The sequence below is a fragment of the Pelobates fuscus genome, chromosome 8 (genome assembly GCF_036172605.1).
Source record: "Pelobates fuscus isolate aPelFus1 chromosome 8, aPelFus1.pri, whole genome shotgun sequence".
NCBI lineage: Eukaryota > Metazoa > Chordata > Amphibia > Anura > Pelobatidae > Pelobates > Pelobates fuscus.
The window spans coordinates 111823740-111848459 of NC_086324.1; the positions used below are offsets into that span (position 1 = coordinate 111823740).

Genomic DNA, 24720 nt, shown 5'->3' on the forward strand with positions numbered 1-24720 from the left:
TGATGGGGGGGGGGTCATTTAGGGCCCCCACCCACCGCGCAGGGGTGGGGGCCGGGGGGGAGGACAGTAAGTCCCCCCCCTTATTGTTTTTATTAGGGCCCCCACCCACCGCGCAGGGGTGGGGGCCAGGGGGGGGAGGACAATAGGTCCCCCCCTTATTGTTTTATTAGGGCCCCCACCCACCGCTCAGGGGTGGGGGCCGGGGGGAGGACAGTAGGTCCCCCCCCTTATTGTTTTTATTAGGGCCCCCACCCACCGCGCAGGGGTGGGGGCCAGGGGGGGAAGGACAATAGGTCCCCCCCTTATTGTTTTATTAGGGCCCCCACCCACCGCTCAGGGGTGGGGGCCGGGGGGAGGACAGTAGGTCCCCCCCCTTATTTTTTTATTAGGGCCCCCACCCACCGCGCATGGGTGGGGGCCAGGGGGGGGAGGACAATAGGTCCCCCCCCTTATTGTTTTATTAGGGCCCCCACCCACTGCTCAGGGGTGGGGGCCGGGGGGGAGGACAGTAGGTCCCCCCCCCTTATTGTTTTTATTAGGGCCCCCACCCACCGCGCAGGGGTGGGGGCCAGGGGGGGAAGGACAATAGGTCCCCCCCTTATTGTTTTATTAGGGCCCCCACCCACCGCTCAGGGGTGGGGGCCGGGGGGAGGACAGTAGGTCCCCCCCTTATTGTTTTATTAGGGCCCCCACCCACCGCGCATGGGTGGGGGCCAGGGGGGAGGACAGTAGGCCCCCCCTTATTGTTTTATTAGGGCCCCCACCCACCGCTCAGGGGTGGGGGCCGGGGGGGAGGACAGTAGGTCCCCCCCCTTATTGTTTTATTAGGGCCCCCACCCACCGCTCAGGGGTGGGGGCCGGGGGGGAGGACAGTAGGTCCCCCCCCTTATTGTTTTATTAGGGCCCCCACCCACCGCGCAGGGGTGGGGGCCAGGAGGGAAGACAGTAGGTCCCCCCCCCCCAATCTTTAACCCCCGCGCAGGGGAGGGGGGGTGTTTATTAGTTTTTTTTTTTTGTTTTTTACAGTGAGCAGCCACAGGCTGCTCACTGCTTGCTAGACATGCCCCTACTCGCGGTATAGCGAGTAGGGGCATATTATTTACTAATACTAAGTAATCTTTACTTAGTATTAGTACATTTGGCTGAAAGACCAATTCAGGTCTTTCAGCCTTTTAGTAGATAGCTCCCTGATACCGTGGGAATTAGGGAGCTATCTACTAAGTGGCTGCAAGATGCAGCCACAGCAATGAATAGGATCGGAGTTTCATTCATTAGAATGAAATTCCGATCCGAACAAAGTACCGAATTGCATCCTAACACCAATGGAGAAACAGTGCTCATTCTGTTAGGATGCAATTCGGCAGTTTTGCCGGCGTTCTGTCTAAGTGACAGGACGTTCGGCAATACTGACAGGAAGCATTGTGGGAACAGGGAGGAAAGCTAGGGATCATGGGAAAATTGCTCTGACCAGCGGAAATGAAGCACACTTTGCTCCTCCGCTGGTCAGAGCTGGTCAAGCGGAGGAATCCCATAAGACAAAGAGTCCCTACTTTGTCTTATGGTTTTAAAGAAAACTAAAGAAGACAGGAAGAAAAGAAGAACAGATCCTGAGAGAGGGGGAGAAGAGGAAGAGATTGAGGAAAGATAAGTTCGGCATGACAGTGCCGCTTTAAGGATATTTATGCACTTTATATAAATCACATTTTGCACAACACAGCACGTGTTGCACTTCAAAGTCATTTGGTCTTAAAGGCACAGCGCACCTATGTTTTTATTTTTTATTATTTTTTAAAGACCAAGACTCAAAATGTATAACCTATAAAGTATAACCTCTCAAAATATTAATACAAAAAGCTAAATAAGCTGTTTTGTTATACAGTATAATTCAGTTTCCTACCTTGTTAATCATTGATGAATCTAATTCCTCTTTTGTGACACTGTTATGGCCTCGCTCTTTGCTCTGTAAGAGGGTAAACACATGAAAAAAAATAAAAAAAAATAACAAGGGTGGGTTAATTTTCACTTAAAAATTGTTGTTACCAAACAGTGGTTTTATAAATTATGACATACATATAACTGGGAGATAGTTGATCTTGTTTTCGGCTGGGAAATCAATCATTACAACGTAGAAAAATTAAAATCAAAATCAAAATGATTTAAACTGAAAAGCTTGCAGCTTTCACAATAATTAGTTTAGTTTAAAAAAAAAAAAAAAACAACAAATAATTAAAATAAATATATATATATATATATATATATATATATATATATATATATATATATATATATATATATAATATGTAATGAATGAGGGCTTGCACTCACGGTCTGTAGATAAGTAAAACAATTTTTGTTTATTTCAATTCGATTAAAACATGGTTGCTGCCATCAACGTTTCAGCCACTCCTGTGGCTTTCATCAGGATCAATTCAGCATACAAAAAACATACAAAAACATACAATTCAGCATACAAAAAGTATCTGCTCACCAGTCTTTTAAAATCCAAAAGTTTTATTAAATCATATTAAAATCTGTGACCAAAGTTTCAGTCCCTGCTCGGGACTTTCCTCAGGGTCAGACAAAATGATAGGACAACATATGATACTTGCAATGTATGTCAATATATAGCTATAACAATAATTAAAAGTGACTCACCCAGGTGCATGGTGTCCATGGCGTTTCCGCCGTGTATACTTCCGGGTATGCTAATTAGGTAACCGCCCAGCTCCACCCCTATTCCTGTACGTGTTGAAGTGGCTTCAAATCAATAGAGAGGGGGTGCGGCATATCAACCGCGCCTAAAGCGTTGGCTATGCTTCCGGGTGTGCGCGAGCACTTATCCCGAAGCTCCACCCTCAAATATGCACGTGGTGCATGCCGTCATGAATAACGGCTGGAGGGGTGTTGCTAGGCAACATGACGCGTACAATTTGCTTGCTGTTGAGTGTTAAAAACCACCATGTGTGAGAGTGTAGTGAGAGTACATGGAGGAAAGAGGAGATAATACTAAATATAATGTTACATATGGTGAATTAAAACCTGTAATGTTTATCTTATAAGGACATATAATATAGCTTAAAGTGCCCATAGATAAACGTGCAGATTATGTGACTTATATGTGTGTATTGATAAAGTGCTATAAGGAGTACTACGGGAAGTAGTATTTAAAGTGATAGCATGCCATGCATTTAAAGTGCAATCTCATGCAAAAAATTTGTGCAATAAAAGTGTGGAAAACAATACTGCAACACATAACGCTGTAGCCATAAATATAGCATATCAGTTAGGCCTTCTGCAGGGCAAATACATATCTAAAAGCCCCTGTATTGGGTAATAACCTATATGCCTGAAAGTTAAAAAAACATAAGTAGTAATAAAATCATACTGGTACAAGATAGAAGGGCTAAATGAATGAATAATAAGGGATATTCTCATTCAAACCCCTAGGGGCCACCGTGTCCAACTGGTATATCCAAAATGCGTCTTTCTGAAGAAGCATTCTGCCTCTATTTCCACCCCTCTTGGGGAGGGGAATGTGGTCTATGCCCACAAACTTGAGGGAAGATAGAGGGTGTCCTTTTTCAAAAAAGTGTTTGGCCACGGGTTTATCGGAATGTCTGTCTCTATAGGCCAACCTAATACTAGAATGGTGGCCCCTAATGCGTTCACACAGCTGTGTCTCGGTTTTTCCCACATAATAGAGGCAACATGGGCACATCAGTTTGTATATTACAAAAGGGGTTTTGCAAGTGATGGTGTGCTTGATATCATAAACTCTATTAGTGTGTGGGTGATTGAATTTGTTAGATGGAATCATATGTCCACATGTCACACAACCAAGGCATGGGATGCATCCTCGTATGTTGCTCTTGGTTGTCAGAGTAACTGGCGACCGGATCCGTATGCACCAACATGTCACAAAGATTTCTATTGTGTCTATAGCAAATCATTGGTGGTTCTTTAAAAATCTTCGGAAGCAAATCGTCGGTGGCCACCATCTTCCAATTATCTTTGATTACTGTTGATATCTGATGTGAAGAATTGTGAAACGTCATGGGGAACACCATCCTTCATATAGGTTGGGCTTTTCTTGGTTTGTCACTGTCCTAGCCTTGCTGAGAGCGTCTTGGAGTACCCGGCTTTCATAGCCTCTGTTTGCAAACTTTTGAGTCATGGTATCCAATTGCAGTTCCATCCTATCTGGGTTTGAATTATTACGAATGACTCGTTGGAATTGTGCCTTCGGTATGGATTTTTTAAGTGCAGTAGGATGTGCACTGTGGGCATGCAGGAGGGTATTTCGGTCAGTGGGCTTGGAGTATAGAGAATACTCGATCCCATTAAGCCCCCAGGATAACTCCAAATCAAGGTATTGTACTCTGTCTGCACGTATATTGGCTGTAAGCCTGATGGGTGATGGAAGTTGGTTCAATGCAAGTACCATTTGTTGTGCCTCCACTTGCGTGCCCCTCCAAATTATAAGGAGGTTGTCTATGTAGCGGTAGTATCCTATTATAGAATCTCCATATGGCAATAATATGTGTTCCATTTCATTTGCATACATGTATGCATTTGCATACATTGGGGCTACCGATGACCCCATAGACGTTCCCGCCACCTGAAGGTACCATTGTTCCTCAAATCTAAAATGATTGTTGTAGAGGATTAGAGATAATCAAATTGTACGCATCATGTTGCCAAGCAACACCCCTCCAGCCGGTATTCATGACGGCATGCACCACGTGCATATTTGAGGGTGGAGCTTCGGGATAAGTGCCTGCGCACACCCGGAAGCATAGCCGACGCTTTAGGCGCGGTTGATATGCCGCACCCCCTCTCTATTGATTTGAAGCCACTTCAACACGTACAGGAATAGGGGTGGAGCTGAACGGTTACCTAATGCGCATACCCGGAAGTATACACGGCGGAAACGCCATGGACACCATGCACATGGGTGAGTCACTTTTAATTATTGTTGTAGCTATATATTGACATACATTGCAAGTATCATATGTTGTCCTATCATTTTGTCTGACCCTGAGGAAAGTCCCGAGCGGGGACTGAAACGTTGGTCACAAATTTGAATATGATTTAATAAAACTTTTGGATTTTAAAAGACCGGTGAGCAGCTACTATTTGTGACCATGTCTGAAGTGCCCGACCGGTCTGTCCGCCCCTGGCCACACCTCCCTCCACCCACCCCACAGCACTGTTTTTCTGCAGTACCTTTTCCTTTAGTGTCTCAGAATTTCAGGATTAATCCCTTTGCGGTGCATGATGGAAAGTTCCTGTCATTTAGTAAAGTTAACCCCAGATTGTCGCAATTGCTGCAATCGTGGGGTTAACGCTCCTCCAGTCTGCCTCGGTATGCGAGGCACACCAGGAGCACTTGATTGTGCAATCCCTGCAGCTGTGATCGCTCTGAAAGCCTGTCAGAGCAGAGCACATGTGCTGCAGGGACTCCTGATCTGCTTCCCTGATCTTCAGCATTGAATGTGAAGTGCAGGGAGACGGATCAGTGCTGATCTGATTCTCCCTGTTTAAAAAAAAAATAATAATTAAAGTTCAATCCCACCCGCCTTTTATCCATCTGTATTAAAAGTAACCCCTCCCATGCCATTTGATAACTGACTACAGTGATCAAAATATAAATCACAGTATTTTACGCTGATCTGATTTTCTTTAACCCTCAAAGGTTAAATGCATTCACTTGATTATTTAAAATATAGATTTAGCTAGCTCGATCACTGCCTACAGTGATTAAAATACAGATCACAGTATTATACTGTAACCTGATCTTTAAAAAAAAAAAAAAAATGAATATGTAAAAAAGTTTTTTTTTTTTTTTTGAAAAAACACAAAAAAATATGCTCATTACCACTATACCTGGAACAAACTATTGAAAAAATGATCCCACTCAAAGGTTCAAAATATGCCTTTTGAAATACCCCAGGGTGTATTCTTTTAAAAAATGGTATGTGTTTGTGGGGTAATTTGAATAACCAACCAGCAAAACTACTCCAAAATGTCAGGTGACCCGCTGGCGTTTGAGCAGTATGGGAGAATCTCCAGTCTGAAACTCAACACTTACAAGTCTGAAGCACTCCCGGTTACACTGCCTACAGAGGAGGTTGAAGTCGGATAAACACTTCCTGTAAAGGGAGCCCTATTTAGGCTTTCTTTATTGCAAGTTCTGTTTAATTAAGATTTTCTCATCCCCATGCTATGTTAATAGCTTGCTAGACCCTGCAAGAGCCTCCTGTATGTGATTAAAATTCAATTTAGAGATTGAGATACAATTATTTAAGGTAAATTACATCTGTTTGAAAGTGAAATCATTTTTTTTTTTTTTTTTTGTTTTTGTTTTTTTCATGCAGGCTCTGTCAATCATAGCCAGGGGAGGTGTGGCTAGGGCTGCATAAACAGAAAAAAAAGTGATTTAACTCCTAAATGACAGTGAATTGAGCAGAGAAATTGCAGGGGAATGATCTATACACTAAAATGGCTTTATTTAGCTAAAGTAACTTAAGTGACTATAGTGTTCCATTAATCCTTTGGGGTGTAAAGTGTCCAAATAAGCCAATTGTGGCTTTTTTATTGTACCATTGGATCTTGTATTTTGTTTTTCCTCCTATATATGGTTGCTGGACATCCCATAGTACCAACAGTTATATATCCCAAGACAGGGATTATACCGTCCAGGTGTGATACAGCAGAGCTCTTAGCAGCTCTGTAGTGTGAGTTTGCCTTTTATCTGGAATTTTTATATATATTTGTATTTAGTAAATAGAGGATACTGCACTATTATTTCACTGTTTTTTGTTTCCTTTGAGGTTTTTTACCATTGAACAAGATTTATATGTATGTATATCATTTATTTTGCACTTTTAAGCACTTTTTGGCGCGGTCTACCACCTTTCTTATTCTACATATTACACTGCAAGCAGATATTGGGAAATCCTGCTGGTTTACTGCTGCCCTACTACTTTTTTTTTTTTGTTATATAGAGAGCGCCTAATCTATCCTTTATCTTTCTTATATGGCATTGCAGCGTCACAAAATAGTGCTAAATGCATACAATGGGGGTATTAAATAGTCTGTGATGTGCCAATTTAGTTTTTTTGTGATAGCTAATAAAATTGTGTGACCTGTCACTTTCAAAATCAGCTAAAATCCTATACATATAATGTACTCTAGAAATCAATAAACACACATGAATTTGTTTTGCATTACTTTTCCTAAGCTGAACATATTATGCACACAGAAAATGAAAAGAATTAACCTAGGGCCAAAATTTAGATATCACAAGGTAGAGGGCACAAAAAAGGGGGGTAACCCCTATCATAGAGAAAAAAAAAAGAAAAAAAAAAAAAAGCCATTTTACCTGTGTATGATTTACTGAGAAGATTATAGGCTTAAAAGTATCTTTTAATATTTATTAAAAGTTACTTTTTAGGCCTATAATCTTCTCAGTAAATCATACACAGGTAGAATGTAATGTTTTTTTTTTTTCTGTTTTTTTTTTGTTTATTCTCTATTATGCACACATCATTATTGCCAACACTTATTTTTTTTTTCATTATCTGCCATTTGTTTTATAGTTATTGAGAATTTATATATGTGTATGTAACATCGACTTAAAGCCCATTTTGCCCTCTAAAAAACAGTATATAATATATGTTGCTGCAATAAATGAGAGAGATCCAAATTGTGGTTGAACACAAACAGCCAAAAATGCAAAAATGGCTTGTGTCCTTAAGGGTAAGACAAGCTTTTGAAGCTGTGTCCTTAAGGATTTTTTTTTTAATACAGAAAAATGCATGTCAAAAAAGTCATAAATTGATTTGCATGTCAATGAGTAAAATAAGTGTTTGATCGGAGGAAGGGCATGACCGCCAAGATGGCCGCACATGCTCTCTAACAGCTCCGACACTTGGGAACAAAAAATGAGCCTGAACCTCTAACTACTGCCTAAATAGGGGCCCCGAGAGACTGGAGTACTACCCTGCTCCAAGTGTGCAAACGAGGATACCCGAATCTTGTTGATAGCTGGAGATGTCCCGCAATTCAACCATGCAGCCTAGCGCGCCTTGGGGCACGGTGTCTGGGAGTGGCGGATGATCCCTCGACTTGGTTCGCGGTGCACACATAGTGCCTTATATAGCCCTGCAGCACTCCCCCTCTGGACCGGTGGGGGATATACCAGATCCTGCTGGGGAAAGCCAACTACTCACCTCAGCAGAAAGCGTTGCAGCAGCGTGATACACAAAAGATGGTTCCACAGCCCCTGAGGCATTGGGAGGACCCAGAGTGTCTTGTGCCTTGCTCCACAGAATGGGTTGACTTTGACACCAGGCTGGACGATATACAGTTGCAAGAAAAAGTATGTAAACCCTTTGGATTTCTACACAAATTGGTCATAAAATGTGATCTGATCATCATCTAAGTCACAACAATAGACAATCACAGTCTGCTTGAACTAATAATACACAAAGAATGGAATGTTGCCATATTTTTATTGAACACACCATGTAAACATTCACAGTGCAGGTGGAAAAAGTATGTGAAACTTTGGATTTAATAACTGGTTGAACCTCCTTTGGCAGCAATAACTTCAACCAAACATTTCCTGTAGTTGCAGATCAGACGTGCACAATGGTCAGGAGTAATTCTTGACCATTCCTCTTTACAGAACTGTTTCAGTTCAGCAATATTCTTGGGATGTCTGGTGTGAATCGCTTTCTTGAGGTCATGCCACAGCATCTCATTCGGGTTTAGGTCAGGACTCAGGAGGCGTATATTCTTCTGTTTAAGCCATTCGGTTGATTTACTTCTATGCTTTGGGTCATTGTCCTGTTGCAACACCCATCTTCTGTTGAGATTCAGCTGGTACACAGATGGCCTTAAGTTCTCCTGCAAAATGGCTTGATAAACTGGGGAATTCATTTTTCCTTCGATGATAGCAATCCGTCCAGGCCTGATGCAGCAAAGCAGCCACAAACTATAATGCCCCCACCACCATACTTCACAGTTGGGATGAGGTTTTGATGTTGGTGTGCTGTGCCTCTTTTTCGTCACACATAGTGTTGTGTGTTTCTTCCAAGCAACTCAACTTTTATTTCATCTGTTCACAGAATATTTTGCCAGTACTGCTGTGGAACATCCAGGTGCTCTTGTGCAAAATTTAAACGTGCAGCAATGTTTTGTTTGGACAGCAGTGGCTTCCTCTGTGGAACACTCCCATAAAATACATACTTGCCAGTGAGTTTTGTAAGTCTTTAGCTGACACTCTAGGATTCTTCTTTACCTCATTGAGCAGTCTGCACTGTGCTCTTGCAGTCATCTTTACAGGATGGCCACTCCTAGGGAGAGTAGCAGCAGTGCTGAACTTTCTCCATTTATAGACAATTTGTCTTACTGTGGACTGATGAACAGCAAGGCTTTTGGAGATATTTTGTATAACCCTTTCCAGCTTTATGCAAGTCAACAATTCTCTTCTGAGAGCTCTTTTGTGCGAAGCATAATTCACATCAGGCAATGCTTCTTGTGAAAAACAAACCCAGAACTGGTGTGTGTTTTTTATAGGGCAGGGCAGTTGTAACTAACACCCCCAATCTCATCTCATTTATTGTACTCCAGCTGGCTGACATCTCACTCCAATTAGCTCTAGGAGGTGTCATTAGTCTAGGGGTTCACATATTTTTTTTCCGCCTGCACTGTGAATGTTTACATGGTGTGTTCAATAAAAACATGGCAACATTTCATTATCTGTGTGTTATTAGTTTAAGCAGACTGTGATTGTCTATTGTTGTGACTTAGATGATGATCAGATCACATTTTATGACCAATTTGTGCAGAAATCCATATCATTCCGATGGGTTCACGTATTTTTTTCTTGCAACTGCATTTGCATCAATGTGGCACAAACTGGCCTACTGTATGCAACAACACTCAACGCAGGAGTGCAAGGGCACACAGAAACGGAGTCAACATCCAGAACCCAGACAGTCTACTAAGCTGAAGATCCAGCTCCGACCTACCAAAGCCCCCTCCTCCTCTGCTAAACCTGGGACCAGGTAGCCAACGGAACTGCAAACTCTTTCTGCGGGCCAAGGGCCTAAAAGGTACATCTTGCCATCCACCGTCCATACACCCAAGTGTGAACTTCTGTTGTCGAGATTGCCAAGGGATTTTTGCACCACTGAGAGGTGGTAGCAGGGGGACCTATGGACACAGAACAGTGGCTCTCGTCACAGCATGAGAACTGCACAAACACGGCACTTGATCCCACAACAGGCTACCTGGGTCGGGACCCTCATCACCCCTTGTTGGGCCTCGAGGTGGAAGGACATGGCACTATGTTTATGACAGAGAAGGACTCTCCCCAAGGCCTCTATGCGGTGTGGGCTGAAGCTCTTAAAGGACAACCTTGCTGCTTGGCACAACAGAGTTGTATTACTCCTTGCCTGCACCAACCAATCTAACTCAGTAACCACCGGTACATAAAAGCTGTTTAGCATGCTCTCTAATCGTTCATTTACACATTTCATAGCCACATAATCAGTCGACGCAGCTTGCATTTCATATATATTTTTTTTTTTGCCCCTTATCTGACTATCTCTCCTGTTTCTCATATTATAAAAATGTGCATGTCTAACCCCAAATGTAATATGCACCTGAGGAATGTCTTGGGGTACCTCAAGTCTGTCTGTACTGAGCTTATGCACTGCAAAAAAAAAAAAAAAAAAAAAAAAAATATATATATATATATATATATATATATATATATATAAAATAAATAAGTTATAATTAAAAGATAAAATAAAAAATAAAGTATTTGATCTCCATATTGTGACTTCTGGCTCCCGTGTGTTTTTATACAGGTAACAAGCTGAGAGTAAGACCACTCTCTTAAAGGGAGTGATCTTAATCCCAGTGTGTTACCTGTATAAAAGACACCTGTCCACCAAAGCAATCGATCAAACAGATTCCAAACTCTCCACCGTGGCCAAGACCAAAGAGCTGTCCAAGGATGTCAGGGACAAGATTGTAGACCTACACAAGGCTGGAACAGGCTACAAGACCATGGCCACGCAGCTTGGTGAGAAGGTGACCACAGATGGTGTGATTATTCGCAAATGGAAAAAACACAAAATAACTCAGTATCCCTCGGCCTGGTGCTCCATGCAAGATCTCAATTGGTGGGGTTCCAATGATCATGAGAATGGTGAGGAATCATCCCAGAACTGCACGGGAGGATCTTGTTAATGATCTCAAGACAGCTGGGACCATAGAAAACAATTTGTAACACACTATGCAGTAAAGGACTGAAATCCTGCAGTGCCCGCAAGGTCCCCCTGCTCAAGAAAGCACACGTACAGGCCTGTCTGAAGGTTGCAAATGAACATCTGAATGATTCATAGGAGAACTGGGTGAAAGTGTTGTGGTCAGATGAAACCAAAATAAAGCTCTTTGGCATCAACTCAACTCACCGTGTTTGGAGGCTGTGGAATGCTGCCTATGACCCCACGAACACCATCCCCACCATTAAACATGGAGGTGGAAACATTATGCTTTGGGGGTGTTTTCTGCTAAGGGGACAGGACAGTCCCTTTGATGCACCACATAAAAGGGACGATGGACGGGGCTATGTACCGTCAGATCTTGGGTGAGAATCTCCTTCCCTCAGCCAGAGCAAAAAAAATGGGTTGTATTGTGTCATGTGGGTGAGTGGCCCATGGTGGCGGTGGGGTTATGGTATGGGCAGGCGTATGTTATGGAAAACGAGCACGGGTGCATTTTATTAATGACATTTTGAATGCACAGAGATACTGTGACTAGATCCTAGATCCTGAGGCCCATTGTTGTGCCATTCATCCTGCACAGTGAAAACTGGGATTCATCCATGAAGAGAGCACCTCTCCAAAGTGCCAGACGCAATCTAATGTGAGAATTTGCCCACTCAAGTTGGTTATGGCGACAAACTGCATTAAGGTCGCGACCCCAATGAGGACGATGATCATGCAGATGAGTTTCCATGAGGCGGTTTCAGCAGTTTGTGCAGAAATTATTTGGTTATGCAGACGGATTGTTGCACCAGCTGTCCAGGTGGCTGGTCTTAGACTTTCTTGGAGATGAAGATGCTGGATGTGGAGGTCCTGGGATGGTGTGGTTGCATGTGGTCTGCGGTTGTGAGGCTGGTTGGATGTACTGCCAAATTCTCTAAAACACCTTTGGAGACAGCTTATGGTAGAGAAATGAACATTAAATTAACGAGCAACAGCTCTGGTGGACATTCCTGCAGCCAGCATGCCAACTGCACGCTCCCTCAAAAATTGCATCATCCTGTGGCATTGTGCTGTGTGATAAACTGCACTTTTTCGAGTGACCTTTTATTGTGGCCAGCCTAAAGCACACCTTTGCAATAATCATGCTGTCTAATCAGCATCTTGATATTGATATGCCAAACCTGTGACGTCAATGGATTATCTTGGCAAAGGAGAAGTGCTCACTAACACAGTTTTGTGATATTATAAATCCCAAATATTCATAAAAGATCTTGGTCAAAAGTTGGATATTTTTGTAAATCTTAGACCCCCTTGGTGTTATTTATTCCTTTAAATATTTTTCTAAAGTTTATTTTAATTTGACCACTGAATGGCCATGTTCTAATGGTGCTTCGAGTCTAGAGGACGCAATCCACACTAATCAGGCACTAAAAGAGAAGAAGTGGGTCACCCTAAAAGAGCAGCCTCATCCCAACAGGCACCCGGCAAAACCCCGGCCGGTAAATCAGGTGCCCTGACAAAATATTTTCAGGACTGCGTGGACATGCACCCGTCCATGATAGGCCTCAATATGGTGCCGGACTCTCCGTGCAACACAGCACCACCTTCCAGCCCAGGAGAATCTGAACAATCACAAACAGATCAACACATCAGGGATATACTTAAAAAATTGCCCTCAAAACAAGACCTGGCTAAAATGCTGTGGAAACTCAAAGTCTCATTTCAAGCTAAACTGGACACCATTTACACTGAATGGGAGACAGATGACAGGGACACTATCAATACCCAAACCCAGCATATACAAGACACACTGGAGGCACACACAACTCACCTCTCAGTGGTGCAAAAATCCCTTGACAATCTAGACAACAGAGGATGCCAAAATAATTTAAGGGTCAAAGGGCTCCAGGAGTGTGACCAGGAGAATCAGGTACACCACAAACCCTTTTCAACCTGATCCTAGAGAGACCCCCAGACATGCTAATACTATTGGATAGGGCACATAGAGCCCCCAGACCTAGAAGGGCCCCAGCGGATACACCGAGAGACTTAGTGTGCCACCTCCACTACTATACATGCAAGGAGTAAACACTACAAGCCCTGTGCCAATCCACTCAACCTTTCTAATACAATGAAGCACCCATATCCATATACCTTGACCTGTCATGGCTGACACTGAAAGCTCCGTGTGCACTTAAACCAGTCACGGATAATTTGAGAGCAAGACATCTCTGCTATAGATAGTGATTTCCCTTCACCCTGAGTGTAATGCACAGAGGTTCACTTACCACCGGTCTGCATTCCAGACTGGTATGGACCCATCATCCACTCGCCAACCTTCCAACTACAACAAAGACGACGCTGGCAACAGGTTCCATCAAAGAGAAGGAATGACCCTGGGGACCCAACGTCACCCTCATCATCACCACTAGGAAAATCAACTACCAACTAAACGCCTAAACTATCCAAGTGGATCTAATACATACCCATCTGATATTGAGGGACTGACACAACAGCTCACAGCAACAGACTATCCTTCTTCCCCAACCCCAATCAACTGGACATAAACTAATGCCTTACCGGAGAAACAGAAACAAGAGGTACCTGAGGAGTGTAGCACAGAAATTAAACCGGTATGTTTACTCTATTGCTTCTCTTATCCCTCCCTTCTCCTATCCTAAGGTCCATCTACACTGTTTCACCCTCTACATAGGAGCTACTCACCTTTTCTAACTCACTCCTAATTAAAAAAAAAAAAATATGAAAATAAAAATGAAAATAAAAATAAAAAAGAATATAAAAAAATAAATAAATCAAAAAAGGGGTGCTCTATCCCCGGATACTACCTCTCCCTTCGCTGCCTTTACTTTAACACTAACCCTTATCTCTAAGTCTAAAGGTGTCTTTCATGCCAAAAAATAAATAAAAAAACACTAAAACCCTTTAACCTAGGTATGTATATATGGTGTCATGTGTTTATGTATTGATATTGAAAAGGGGCAGGGAAGAGTCTCCAAAGGTAGGATAATATGTTGCAACGCATGTGCTAAACATTAGCTCCCAAATATTTCACATACAGAAACTAGGATAGAATAATGGGGGGGGGGGGGGGCATGAACATAGCACTAGATGAATCGTTAGACACCACCTCTAGATCTAGAGATTACCAATCTCTACCAAGATCTCTCATTAAAAAATCCTTATTTGAAGCTCAACTCTTTGACAGTTGGAGATCAATTAACCCCACTAAGAAAGACTACTCCTTCTATTCCTCGCCCGCGGGCACCTACTCTCGAATTGACACTATATTTTTGCAACATAGATTCCTTCCATACATTAAAGAAGCCAGCTACGGACCAATCACCTGGTCGGACCATGCTCCGATGCAACCAACCATCTCATTACCAACCACATCCTCTTTGTTCTCACAATGGAAGTTAAACAATCTAATTCTAAACGACAAAGTAACTATGAACAAAATTCGGGAAGCGGCAACAAACTACTTCTTAGAAAACACAAGCTCTGATATTACACCCATCATGACATGGGAAGCTCACAAAGCAGTTCTACGGGGAGAATTAATTAAGTCGGCAGCGGCTCTCAAGAAAAGCAGAGAAAAACATATAGAATTGTGGTGGAATCTCGGTAAAAATAAATTTAGTAGGCCGAGATTACCATGTGGCATGTGTACGTGCATATGCTGACGTATCGATCAGTTGGTTGCACGAGGCAAGATACGATCAGTACTGTACGGAGCATGTGCAAGAATACAGGATGTAGTATCCCCCTCCTCCATTGTGCTGGACAGGCCATGCGGTCAAGCAGGAAGTTAATTCTTATTTGTATTGATTGGTCAAGAGAATGTGCGGGTGGAGCTTAATATGGGAGGAGTTATGTGCCTATATAAGGAACCTGCACTATTGTCCGGGGCTCAGAACTTGCTGTATTTTGGTGACATTAGTCCCTCTGAGTCCCGATCGGTGATCCAATAAAGAATATCTTCCTTCCTGAAGAAACCTGTGTCCATCTCTCTGTGCTTGGCTTCCGTCAGTTTCTCCGGTATCATTTGGTGCATTGGCCGGGAAGCTCATCGTTCAACGGTAGCTGAGAGGCAGAGGCGTGAGACGGTCTATCTTTGCCCACGTTCTCTACGGCTGCACCCCTGAACTTCTGCGTGGACCTCCCTTCGTCTCGGCGCCACTGGTCTGTTGTCCAGGAGATCATCGGCCTCTACGTAAGAAGTGCTGGGGTGTCCCCGTCGATGAGTGTGAACTCAGGTTCAGGAACGAGGAGGTAAGACAACTGCTGTTTTAGACGGCAGACCCACTAGGGGTATACCGATTGTGCGGTAGGCCCAAAAGGGGTTTAAATCTGTGTATGGAATCTGCCCCCTCTGTCGGAGGGAAGGAGCGAAGGCGCACCGCTCAATCGAACGCTCTTTAGTAAGACCGTTTGATTTGGTTTGGAGTCAGGCGGGGTCCTGTGTAAATAGCCCTAGCCGGACACCGGTGTCTTGTCTAGACTAGCGTTCTAGGGTGTATATTTTGTTCGCTAGGTCGGAGGGACCGGGAGACTAAGCGGCGCCTGTGTAAATTCGGTTCGCTAGATCTCAACCTATCTTGGCTAAGTGGGAAGGCGTGTAAATTTGGAACCCACTAGATTTTTGATAGAGTAAATAGACTAAGAGGGTTCTGTTGTAAATTCCGCCCTCTTGTTCGCTATATGTGGTGCTTGGGCAGTGTGGCTAACCAAAACGGGTGTACATAGTTTTAGGTAGTCCATTCAAGGCACTGGCCAATAGTTTAGTTGGGATTGTATATGTGTTAAAGATTGTTAGTAAAGCGTATATCTTGTTAGATAGCGCGAGCTCAGCCGTCTAGCGAGAGTGTTAATAGTGTGTTGCTGTATCATAGTGCACGGTACCATAACCTTGTATATTTACTGACACTGTATATAAGTACTAATCATTGTCGTCTATTGCATGTTTAACACCATAACCACTAATAATTGTATTGTGACCTTAAATTGTGCTTTGACCTATGCTAACCATACTGTAACCGCTATTTGTAAAAGACGATGTTACTGGGGTGTGTTATAGACGGGTAATTCATATATAGAGAATTATAGCGTGGGTGACTGTATAGTTTCGCCAAAGGGCATAATATTGATTATTTAGTGACTGGTGTAACAGCTGTGTGTACGGGAATTCCCTGAGTGTTTATTGTGTTATTGTGTACGTTTCACTTGGTAACCGTACCACGTGGTGCTGTTGCCAGAGGAAACGGGTGTGACTGTTGAATAGAACGCGTGCATAGTATTCGTTGTCTACGACGTTCCATTGATAAGTATGGGCGCGTCGGAGTCAACAATTTTGGATCCCTTAGGTTGTATGGTAAAGCATTTTAAAAAGGGATTTAAAACATGTGATTTTGGGGTTAAAATGTCTCCTGTACGTTTGGTCACTTTGTGTACTAGGGAGTGGCCTATTTTGGTTGCGGCATGGCCGCCACGTGGTAGTTTGGATCCAACCCTGATACAGTGTGTACACGTGGCTGTGTCAGGTAGGCCTGAACTTTACGGACAGTTTCCATATATTGATTGTTGGAGACAGGCCATAAACGACTCGCCAAAATGGATTCAGATATGCCACGAGGAGCAATGTCGCCTCATGGTGGCCAGGACTTGTTTGTCCACTAGGACTGTGGTTAGGCCCATTTTGGACACGCCCCTTGAGTCAGAGATCCCTTTGCCGCCCCCTTACTTCCCTACAGGAAGAGGTGACGCGAGTGCAGGAAGTTCTATACCCCTCCCCTCATTGCCTTCATCCACTTCCGCTTCCTCCTCCAGTACAGAATCCACCCTCCCTCGTACTAAACCTCCACTTCCGGAACCAGAACCAACCCCCGTTAGATCTGAATATCCTGATTTGGCGCCACTTCAAACTTCCGGTCAAGCTTCGTCTAGCTCGGCTGGGAGTATTCTATTTACTAGCTTTTCCCAAAATCAAGTTCCCACATCCTCATGCCTTATTTCTCCCCGACTGGAACCCATAACTGACGCCCCTTCACGTAGCCCTATACTAACCAGACAACTGACCGGTACCCAACAACTAAAACATTATCAGATGCCTCTTCGTCTGAATCCTGGGTCAGCCTATCTCGATGCCGCAGGTCAAATGGCACATGCTGACCCAGTCTTCATATATGTCCCGTTCACGACTACCGATCTCTTGAATTGGAAGACCCACAACTCCTCGTACACTGAGAAACCACAAGCTATGACCGATCTGTTCACCTCGATAGTTCAGACACATAATCCGACATGGGCTGATTGCAAGCAGTTATTAATGACATTGTTTCATAATGAGGAAAGGACAAGGATTAATCAAGCGGCCATTAAAGCGCTAGAGGATAGAGCCCGTGCTTTAAATCAAGCCAATCCGGCAGCATGGCCTGCAACACATTACCCTAACACCGATCCCGATTGGAATGTTAATGGCGCTGATATGGTTCAACTCAAAGCCTATAGAGACGCTATAATTGCTGGCATGAAAGTCGGAGGGAAGAAAGCTATTAATATGTCGAAGACAGTTGAGGTGATTCAGAAAAGTGATGAAGCGCCCAGTGTCTTTTATGACCGATTATTGGAGGCATACCGCTTGTATACCCCCTTTAATCCGGAAGACGCTGATAATTCCCGAATGGTAAACTCCGCCTTTGTCAGCCAAGCTTACGGAGATATTAAGCGCAAGCTACAGAAGTTAGAAGGGTTTGCAGGAATGTCTATTACCCAACTAATGGAGGTAGCAAATAAAGTATACATGAACAGGGAAACAGAGACAAAGAAAGAGGAAGAGCGCAAGATGCGTAAAAAGGCTGATATGCTAGCGGTAGCGATCGCAGGCATAGATAGACGGGGTCCAGATAGAGGCGATAGTAGATGGAATAGGGAGCCCTTGAGTAGGAATCAGTGCGCGTATTGCAAGGAAGAAGGGCATTGGAGAAACGAGTGTCCGCAAAGAGAGCAGTACGAGAGAGACCTACCCAGGGCAGGTTACGGAAACTTTAGAGGCCGAGCGAGAGGTAGAGGAGGCCCCGGAGGGAGTAATGGTAATAGAGGAAGTAATGGGAACAGAGGAAGTGTAAGGGAAGATAGGTACTATCCAGCAGCGCAAAGGTCCCGCGATAGAGAAGGTAGGGACTTTGTAGGATTGGCTGACACGGTCATGGAGGACTATTGATACCGACTGGGCTCCATCCCCCTTGGTCGAGTGGAGCCTATGGTTGATGTATCAATAGGGGGAAAAAGGAGTGTGTTCATGATCGACACTGGTGCTGAACATTCGGTGGTGACTAACCTAGTTGCTCCTCCATCTGGAAGAACTATTACTGTAATAGGAGCAACTGGGAGAAGTGCTGCAAAACCGGTTCTTAAAAGTCGACTCTGTACATTGGCAGGCCACGTAGTAAAACATCAATTCCTTTACATGCCTGAATGTCCAGTCCAATTGCTGGGACGTGATATGCTATCCAAGTTACAAGCGCAGATTACGTTCCTACCAAATGGAACAACATCCTTAAAGTTTAATGGACCTTCAGGTATTATGACATTATCCGTACCAAAGGAAGAAGAGTGGCGACTTTATACAGCGTTGACTAGCCAAAACCCTAGGAGTGATGAATCCTTATTCAACATACCAGGAGTTTGGGCAGAGAACAACCCACCAGGACTGGCCCGTAATATTCCACCTATTAAAATCGAACTAAAACTTGGGGTTTATCCAGTGAGCCTAAGACAGTGTCGCATCCCGCAGAAGGCTAAGAAGAACATCCAATCTTATCTGGATGGGTTCATGCGGTGTGGTATCCTGGAATTCTGTGCTTCCCCCTGGAACACCCCATTGCTGCCTGTTCAGAAGCCCGGTACAGATGAGTATCGACCTGTGCAGGACTTGAGAGCAGTCAATGATGCGGTTGTTAGTATACATCCAGTTGTGCCCAATCCATATAACCTGCTTGCTTTAATTCCGGGCGGGGCTACTTACTTTACAGTCTTAGACCTCAAAGATGCCTTATTTTGCCTCTGAATTGCCGCAGAAAGCCAATGTATCTTCGCTTTCCAATGGGAAAACGCTGTGACGGGCTCGAAACGCCAAATGACCTGGACAAGACTGCCCCAAGGGTTTAAAAATCCACCTACCCTATTTGGTTCAGCTCTAAGTCAGGATCTACTGGATTTTGGGTCCATCCCAGGAGAGTGTGTATTGTTGCAATATGTAGATGACTTGTTGATAGCAGCAATTACAAAGGAAATATGTCAGCAAGCAATGCACGGTCTACTACACATTCTCTGGAAGGCAGGATACAAGGTGTCTAGAAAGAAGGCTCAGTTGTGTTTGCCAACTGTCAAATATCTGGGATTCCATATCTCTGAAGGCCAAAGAATTATGGGGCCAGAGAGAAAAGAAGCTGTGTGCCAAATACCGATACCCAAGAATAGAGGACAAGTGCGAGAATTCTTGGGGGCAGCAGGCTTCTGTAGGATATGGATTCCCGGCTACGCGATACTGGCAAAACCTGTGTATGCAGCTATCAAAGGTACAGAGCACGACCCCTTCTTATGGACTCAAGAACAGCAAACGGCATTTGAAGATGTGAAGAAGGCTTTGATGAGTGCCCCAGCATTAGGTCTACCTGATCACACATGACCATTCTACCTGTATGTACATGAGCAAAGAAGAATGGCTGTGGGAGTATTGACACAGTACTTGGGATCATGGCAAAGACCTGTTGCCTACATGTCTAAGCAACTGGATGCAGTGGCCAGCGGACTTCCACCTTGTCTAAGAGCCGTAGCTGCAGCCGCCCTGCTAGTAGCTGAAGCCGATAAACTCACTCTGGGTCAAGAACTTTATGTACGAGTCCCACATGCAGTACAGACGTTGTTGGATTACAAAGGAAATCATTGGTTTAGTAACAGCCGTATGACCAAGTATCAAGCAATGTTGTGTGAAAACCCAAGAGTGCATTTAGAGACTGTAAATACCTTAAATCCAGCTACCCTTTTGCCACAACCTACTGAAAGTTAACATGATTGTTTGGAAGTGATGGATGAAGTGTTTTCAAGTAGACCAGATCTTCGTGATTTTCCCATCCAGAACCCCGATGTTCAATATTACACTGACGGCAGTAGTTATGTGAAAGAAGGGATTCGCTATGCAGGATATGCAGTAACAACGATAGACAAGGTGATAGAAGCTCGACCACTGGCAAAAGGAACATCAGCACAAAAGGCAGAATTGATGGCACTGACACGAGCGTTACAATTGGCTGAAGGTTTAAGAGTGACCATCTACACGGACTGCAAGTATGCGTTTTTGGCCACTCATGCCCACGGAGCTTTGTATGAAGAAAGAGGACTATTGAATTCAGAAGGCAAAGAAATCAAGTATGCAGCTGAAATCCTACAACTATTGGAAGCAGTGTGGGAGCCGAAAGAAGTCGGTATTATACATTGTCGAGCGCATCTGAGAGGAGATGGTGACGTAACCAAAGGAAATCGGATGGCAGATAGTGCAGCTAAGCGTGCCGCTGAATCGGGAAGACAAGGGTATGTGGGGCATATAGCTGCTCTTATACCAACTCCACTGTCTCAATGGACTCCAGTTTGTACAGCTCAAGAAGGAGTTGTTAAAGACTGAGCCTGGAAAGTACTTGGAGAACAAATGGTATCAGTTGGAGGATGGAAGAATAGTAATTCCAGCATCACTTGCGGTAGAAATTGTCCAAAACTATCACAACGGGACACATTCTGGGAGAGATAGTACAGAAGAATCTCTCAGAAAACATTTCTACATACCAAGATTGTCCAACTTGACTCAGGCCATTGTACGAAGATGTGTAACGTGTGCTAAGAATAATGCAAGGCAAGGACCAGTAAAGCCACCAGGAGTCCAGTTTATGGGGGGACTCCCCATGTCCGATTTACAAATTGACTATACTGTGATGCCTAAATCTGGTGGACATCGCTACCTAATGGTAGTTGTGTGCACCTATTCAGGATGGGTAGAAGCATGTCCTACAGAGAAAGCAGGAGAAGTTGTGAGATTCCTGCTACGAGAAACAATACCCCGATATGGACTACCCTGCTCTATAGGATCGGACAATGGTCCAGCTTTTGTGCACCAATGCCTACAACAACTGACTCATATGCTTGGTATAAAGTGGAGGCTTCATACGGCATATAGACCCCAGAGTTCTGGTAAGGTAGAGAGAATGAATAGAACTATTAAGAATCAGTTGGCTAAAATGTGTCAGAAAACCCAACTTAAGTGGAACGTTCTCTTGCCCATAGCTCTATTGCGAATCCGCAGTACACCTACCAGAAGGATGGGCCTCTCTCCTTTTGAAATCATGTATGGGTGACCCGTACTTGGTAACTTAAGGGGGGATTTGAGTCAGTTGGGAGAAGGAATTACCCGGCAGCGGGTTGTAGAGTTGGGTAAGACTATGGAGGAGGTACAGAAATGGGTACAAGATAGATTACCTGTGAATATTTGTCCCCCAGTTCGTAGTTGCCACCCAGGAGACCAAGTGTGGATTAAAGAGTGGAATAATGTGCCGTTAGGGCCCAAGTGGAGAGGTCCTTATGTTGTTCTTTTGTCTACCCCTACAGCGATAAATGTAGCCGAAGTGACTCAGTGGATACATCACTCCAGGGTTAAACCAGCAGCAGTCGATTCTTGGCAAGTTACAGCAGATCCAGACAATCCCTGCAAGATCCGGTTAAAGCGCACGACTCAGTCGGAGTGACGAGGAACCTTGTGGATTACAAATTGTATTGTTTCAGAGATTTGGTAAGTGAGTGAGAAGGCCATAATAAAGCCTGTCCGCTCACCGACGTATAGTGTATAAGTCAGGAAAAGTCTCGAAGGTGTCTGTGAAGACGAGCAGAACTCCATTCCCTGCAGCCCTTACACCTGGAAGCTGAGGTGCCTTCGCACGGACGAAGACTGAGGATGACGATGAAAGATGTATTCTTAATAATGTTTTTATATGTGTATTTTTATATTCAGGAAGGTAGAGGTACCGACACTCCTAGCTGTGAGGTATGCATTAAGACTACAAGAACAGGTAACCATATTTCCCAAACCCTAATTTGGCATTCGCAATACGAGTCTAAAGGAGATGTATCAATATGTAGATACTTAAATATAGAATATAGTGTGTGCCATTTAGGAGTAGGAGAACCTAAGTGCTTCAGTCCAGAGTATCAACCCCGTACAATTTGGTTGACTCTCAGGAATGGAGATCCTCAGGGGACCCTAATTAATAAGACGGTATTAAAATCCGTACATTCTTCGGGTGTTCTGCTATTTGATGCGTGTAAGGCGATATCAAGTGGTAGAAAGCCGTGGAATGTATGTGGGGATCTTAGATGGGAGAGGACGTATGGGTCTAACGATAAATATATTTGTCCCAGTAGTAAAAATAAGTATGTGAGTCCTAGATGCCCAAATAGAGATTATAACTTTTGCCCATATTGGTCTTGTGTGGGGTGGGCGACAGTAGACAAGGACATGATTGTGACTAAGTTGCCTACCAGTCCATATTGTAAGTCTATGGAATGCAATCCAGTCCATATACTTATAAATAACCCCAACAAGTTCTTAGATAAATATGGTAATTTATTTGGGTTTCAAATATATGGGACGGGTTTAGATCCTGGGACAGTATTGTTTATAGGGATAGAGACTGATACGGTATCCTCCCAGACTCATCAAGTATACCATTCCTTTTATGAAGAGATGAGCATAGATAATAAGATCCCCATAATGCTAAAAACCTGTTCATTGATTTAGCTGAAAGTATTGCCGGTAGTCTTAAAGTTACCAACTGCTATGTGTGTGGAGGTACTAACATGGGAGACCAATGGCCTTGGGAAGCAAAGGAGGTAATGTCCGGTTCTGAGGCAGTTGACCAATTAATATCTACACAAGCCGATTATCATATGAGTATAAGAGGTAGATCTGAGTGGAGATTGGAGACCTCCGTCATGGGTTGTGTTTGCATAGCGAGGAAGGGAGTGATGTATAATACTTCTGTAGGAGAATTACCTTGTCTAGGGCGGAAGGCTTGTGATGATGATACAGAGAATACAACTTGGTGGTCGGCTTCAAATGTCTCAGAACCATCTAACCCGTTTGCTAGATACGCCAATTTAAAGGATGTGTGGTTTGATTTATCCATCACATCTAACTGGAGAGCCCCGGCAAACTTGTACTGGATCTGTGGTAAGAAAGCCTATTCGGAGTTGCCACAGGACTGGGAAGGGGCATGTGTGTTGGGTATGCTCAAACCATCCTTCTTCTTGTTACCTATCGAAACAGGTGAGACTTTAGGTGTTAAAGTGTATGATGTGAATCATAGGAAGAAAAGGGGACCCATAGAGATAGGCACCTGGGAAGATAATGAATGGCCTCCCCAGCGTATTATAGATTACTATGGGCCAGCCACGTGGGCAGAGGATGGTACCTTTGGTTATAGAACCCCAATTTATATGCTCAACCGTATTATAAGATTACAGGCAGTGGTTGAGATCATTACTAACGAGACATCACAAGCGCTCAATCTTCTAGCGAAGCATAATACCAGGATGAGGACAGCAGTATACCAAAATAGATTAGCCTTGGATTACCTTTTGGCAGTAGAGGGAGGTGTATGTGGGAAGTTTAACCTGAGCAATTGCTGTCTTCAAATAGATGACGAAGGGCAAGCAATAGCTGAGCTTACTAGCCATATGGTTAAACTAGTGCATGTGCCTACTCAGGTATGGAAAGGGTATAATCCAAGTAGTTGGTTTGGTAGCTGGTATGAGTGGTTTGGAGGGCTTAAGGCAGTGGTAGGTGGAGTCCTACTGATTTTAATGTTGTGTCTACTCCTGCCGTGTCTTATACCCTTAGTAGTTAGGTCTGTGCAAAGCCTGATAGAAAATATAGCAGAAAGGAAGGCTGCTGCACAGATAATGGCTATATATAAATATAAGGCTCTAGATCAGGGAGAACCAATGCAGGAAGATGAGTGTTGAAGATTCACATCATAGATAAGACTGGTCTGGTTCAAGGTAACTTGCGGTGTATGCAAACCAAGGTTAAGTGATGCCTCAAGTAATTGTGAAATATCAAGAGGCATCAAAGGGGGGAATGTGGTGGAATCTCGGTAAAAATAAATTTAGTAGGCCAAGATTACCACGTGGCATGTGTACGTGCATATGCTGATGTATCGATCAGTTGGTTGCACGAGGCAAGATAAGATCAGTAGTGTACGGACCATGTGCAAGAATACAGGATGTAGTATTCCCCTCCTCCATTGTGCTGGACAGGCCATGCGGTCAAGCAGGAAGTTAATTCTTATTTGTATTGATTGGTCAAGAA

General features: G+C 43.8%; 1 protein-coding gene across 1 annotated transcript in view; it reads right to left on the reverse strand.

The window, feature by feature from the left end:
• LOC134571702 (4-aminobutyrate aminotransferase, mitochondrial-like) overlaps positions 1-24720 on the reverse strand; it is a 965679-nt gene that overhangs the window by 516992 nt on the left and 423967 nt on the right. Inside the window, exon 9 of the mRNA XM_063430224.1 lies at positions 1898-1960. Coding sequence (XP_063286294.1) covers positions 1898-1960 — 63 coding nt within the window. The remainder of the gene's footprint in view (positions 1-1897; positions 1961-24720) is intronic.